Genomic DNA, 4459 nt, shown 5'->3' with positions numbered 1-4459 from the left:
ACACACACACACGCACACGCACACACACACACACACACACACACAGGTACACACACACACACACACGCACAATAAATCTTACAAAATAACAAACCAGACCTCGAAGCACTGTTTATACCTTAACATGTAAATGTTTCTAACAGTAAAATGCTACACTGTTGTCACACAAACTCATTTGGTTCCTCAATAAAAAGCAGTTTTTATCCATTTCAGATAAAACTTTTACAAAAATTGTGTCAAAAATTATTTTGTAACAGTGGAAATGGAAAGTCAGTTGCATTGTACTGAGGGATATATTCTTTGCAGTATGCAGTTTGTATACTGCATATTTTGGCTAATGTTAAAAAAAATATGGTTCAATATATTCCATGCATACAGAAAATGTACAAACCGTGCACAGTATACAATGCATACTTTATAGATTTTTGGATGGCTGATGCCGATATTGATATATGAAATTAGATTAATTTAAATAACATGTATAGCAATTGCAATAAAAATTGCAAAAATGAAATTGTAATTTATTTTACATAAGCCTATTTACTAAATTAGAAATAATTAATAGTGAAATGAATCAATATGAAAAAAACAGAACTTGATAAATAATAATAATGCAATATACCTATATAATAAATATATCTATAACATAAAAATATTTGATTCTGTAATCCTATTATAGTATTTTTCACAAAAAAAGAAATAGTTAAAAACACGAATCAAACAGAAGTAGCCTAAACACTGACCAACTGAGCACTCAGTAACCTGGTAAGTTTGTGAGCACTCCAAACTATATTTTTTCAAACAAAATAGCCTACACATATGACACATGAATATAACAGTGACAAAATAAAAAGCAACATAGTCTTACATCAAAGAATTTAAACGCTCGCATCTGTGCTCAGCCGTTCTTTGCGCTGTCATAATAAAAGTCCCTTTGCTGTCAGAATACTTATCGTTCAAAAAGAAAAAATATCGGCCGATATATAGCACAGAAGTATGCTATTTTGAACAGATACACACTATTAAACAGACGAACAGATTCGAACAAGCCCTTGTCAAACTGTCAATTAATCAGACACTCAGTTATAGTGAGTAAAACATGCAGCAATACCTTGGCCTTTTCGAGCTGAGCCTGAGCCTGTCTCTCAGCTTCTCTGCGTAAGGTCTCTTTATCTTCCTCCAGAGACACATCCGAGTCAGACGGCCGACTAGTGTATGAGTCCGCTGAACCCTGTGGAAAAAGCATTTTTTATATACACATTGTTTCTGTGTGTGCATTTATTTCATTAATTACATGGATTATGACACATTGTTTTTATTTGATTGTCTTCCTTGATTTTAAAACCATGACATTCACTCATTTGCTCAGGATAAATATACAGCTACTCTACTTAAAGTTGGTGTGCGTAATTTGTTCATGGCTGAATAGTTTCTCCTTTATCAATAAGCAGACAGAGTATAAGCCATTTACAACTTGATTCCCAACATTTTGAAAAAAGGTAACAAGTTTTGGTTATTATTGACTTACATTGTATGAAAAATGGAAACAAATTAGTTTAGGGACAAATTCTCACTATTATAACTAGTTATTTATTAGCATGCACATTACTAGCATATTGGCTGTTTATTAGTAGGCCTACTTATAAAGCACATATTAATGCCTTATTCTGCAGGACCATATTTTAGATCCCCTAATCCACCCCATACCTAAACATAACAACTATCTTATTAAATATTACTAATATAAGCAGCAAATTAGGAGTTTACTGAGGCAAAAGTTGTAGTTATTCGTTAGTTAATACTCCAAACTAAAGTCATGTGTGACAAAAAAAAAAATCACTACTAAAACATTTTTCAAAATATCTTTCAAAATATTTTAAGGAGACTTAAAGTCATACAGGTTTGGAAAGAAATTACGAGGGCTAGTAAATGAAGATAATTTTCATTTTTAGGTGACTGTGCCTTTAAATTAACTTGGCATTTCATTTCAGAGAACTAGTGTGTTTCTCACACAACGGCTGAGGGAGTGACTAGCGTAATCAATCTCTCCACATTTTTTCCTCTTCTGGAAAATCAATCACAGAAACGTTATTTTGGATTTTCCTTGTGCTTTTGGAGTGAATGGGAAGTGCCCCACCTGCCCCTACAGCAGGGGTGCCCAAACTCGGTCCTGGAGGGCCGGTGTCCTGCAGAGTTTAGCTCCAACCTCAACACACACACCTGCCTGGAAGTTTCTAGTATGACTAGTAAGAGCTTGATTAGCTGGTTCAGGTGTGTCTAATTGGGGTTGGAGCTAAACTCTTCAGGACACCGGCCCTCCAGGACCGAGTTTGGGCACCCCTGCCCTACAGAGTACAGACTATCATCTCTGAGGATCTTACACCGCAGCGGACAGAATGCTCCCTACTTAGCAAGGGCCCTAGACACAGGTAATAATAATAAAGTACTTTGAAATTGAAATGGATAATAGTAAAACAAAACCGGAGTACCGCAAATCATTTCCAACTGTTAACTGACTTTAAGAGTCATCTGCCAGTAAACAGACGGACCGACGGACAAACGCTAAAGAAAATGTAGACAAACATGGACAAACCACCAACAACACACAAAAACGTCTAGAGATTGAATCCAAGAATCTCCGTTATCGATGTGTAGTAGCCTAAGACAAAGAAAAAATATGGACGAAAAGAAACAAAACAAAACGTAAATGAGCGACGCGCCTAGTTAAGTAGATGTCAGTATAAACAAAGAATTTAGATATAAAATGAGATGAAAGGGACTTAGGTATGGCTAAAGTCCAAAACCACTGGTACTGGTTGGGATGGAAAAGGATTGATTGTCCAAAATAAATCACCTTCTAGCACCTGACCAATTACAGCACACACATACAAGACATTCTACAACTAAAATAGGATTTAAATTTAATTTAAACGTTATAATGTCTGGACACACACAGCCTAATTGCTGCATTTTTTGGGGTTGATTAAAAAAAATATTACAACTATTCACAATTTCGCATAAAAAGCTCTTTAACATACTTTAAAAATGGGTACTTATCACAAAAAAAAAAAAAATATATATATATATATGTACTTAAGTGCAAACTGAATATAATGTTTTCGGAACACTTCATTTCTAGTGAAACGTGTATGTCATATATTTAAATATATTTGTGATTTGTAATAATGAAGTTGCAATTCAGTACTTTTAAAATATATTAACTTTAAATGTAATATTGAATAACACACTACAGTTAAAATTAAAATCAAATACTTTACATGTGCTTTAGTATGTCAGTCAACACAAAAATAAGTGTACTTCTTTAAAGCATGACAAACTGATAAAACAAACTTAATGATTTAAAATGTACTTTAAAGCACAACTTTTAATTTTGACTTTATTCTTAAGTGCACTTTTTAAAAGTGTACTTAAGTGTGAAACGGTCAAGTGTCTCTCTTTAAGTCACTTAAGTGACCTTTAATTTCAATATTTCGTATTATCTGCAATTACAGTTTTTTTTAAAGATTTGAAGTACACTACAAGTGCACACATTAAGTGCACTTCTTTTTAGTAATAATAACACATAAATACACTAAAATGAATGCATCTTTGTATGTAGCTTCCTGTATATGAAAGGCTATAGAGAGATTCAAGAAAATATTTAGAAATTAAACCTGAACATACTTGATAGACACTGTTGATGTTTACATGAAATCACGGTCACCTAAAGGTCACAAGTGAAATGTGCATTTAATATTAATCATTCAAGAACATATAAAGATTAAATCAAAAGTTAAGATACTCAGCAACATACTAGCATGTCCTTTTGCTGTCAATTTCCATTCGCTTGCACACGTAAATAGTGTATTTTAAGAGTTTCTTACACCAATGTTGTTCTTGACTCGGTCTCCTGTTGCTCGTTTCAGCAGTCGTATCCAGGAGGCCTTCATCAGCCAATCCAGTTAGAGCATTTGCTCTCCTCACCATACCAACCACAAACTTCAGTAAACTCTAACAACAACTACAATATATACCGCCCACCATCTACCAAATGATACGCAAACATTATACATAAACCTGAGAGCCACAGGTATCAAAAATGCAATTATAGGCAAATAAAAAAAACAAAAACAAATCTGACACTGTTTTTTGTTTAGCTTTCACTAAAACTGCAATTGAAGCTACATAAAGTGCTACCTAATATCTCGGCTGTTGCCCGGGCTAATGTTATCAATGCTGCTGCTGTGGGAACGTAGAATTCTGCTGTGTTGTTGACGATGGCACGCAATTCCATGTGCTTGCTCTCCATCCCTGCGCATAGTGGATGATGAGAGCTGCTACGGCCTGTGTAGACAGTGGCGGTGTGTTTTCTTCTAGAATAATGAATGAGACTCAGTCCATCCCGCCGCAGCAACACCAGCAAACCAGGCTGCCATGCTCCTCTATGAAGAGCCCTTCC

At 34.8% G+C, this 4459-nt stretch overlaps 1 protein-coding gene across 1 annotated transcript in view; it reads right to left on the bottom strand.

Annotated features, from left to right (window-relative positions):
• Window positions 1–4149, bottom strand: part of LOC107742930 (voltage-dependent L-type calcium channel subunit beta-2-like) — a gene marked incomplete at its 3' end in the record, with an annotated part of 10721 nt that extends 6572 nt beyond the window's left edge. Inside the window, exons 1-2 of the mRNA XM_016556017.1 lie at window positions 3885–4149; window positions 1112–1231 (exon numbers count right to left, since the gene is read on the bottom strand). Of these exons, the coding sequence (XP_016411503.1) occupies window positions 1112–1231; window positions 3885–3950 (186 nt within the window). The remainder of the gene's footprint in view (window positions 1–1111; window positions 1232–3884) is intronic.
• Window positions 4150–4459: the final 310 nt, after the last annotated feature.

Source organism: Sinocyclocheilus rhinocerous, unplaced genomic scaffold (assembly GCF_001515625.1).
Source record: "Sinocyclocheilus rhinocerous isolate Xijiao unplaced genomic scaffold, SAMN03320098_v1.1 scaffold3059, whole genome shotgun sequence".
NCBI classification, from domain to species: Eukaryota; Metazoa; Chordata; class Actinopteri; order Cypriniformes; family Cyprinidae; genus Sinocyclocheilus; species Sinocyclocheilus rhinocerous.
This window is presented reverse-complemented; position numbering and strand designations above follow the sequence as displayed.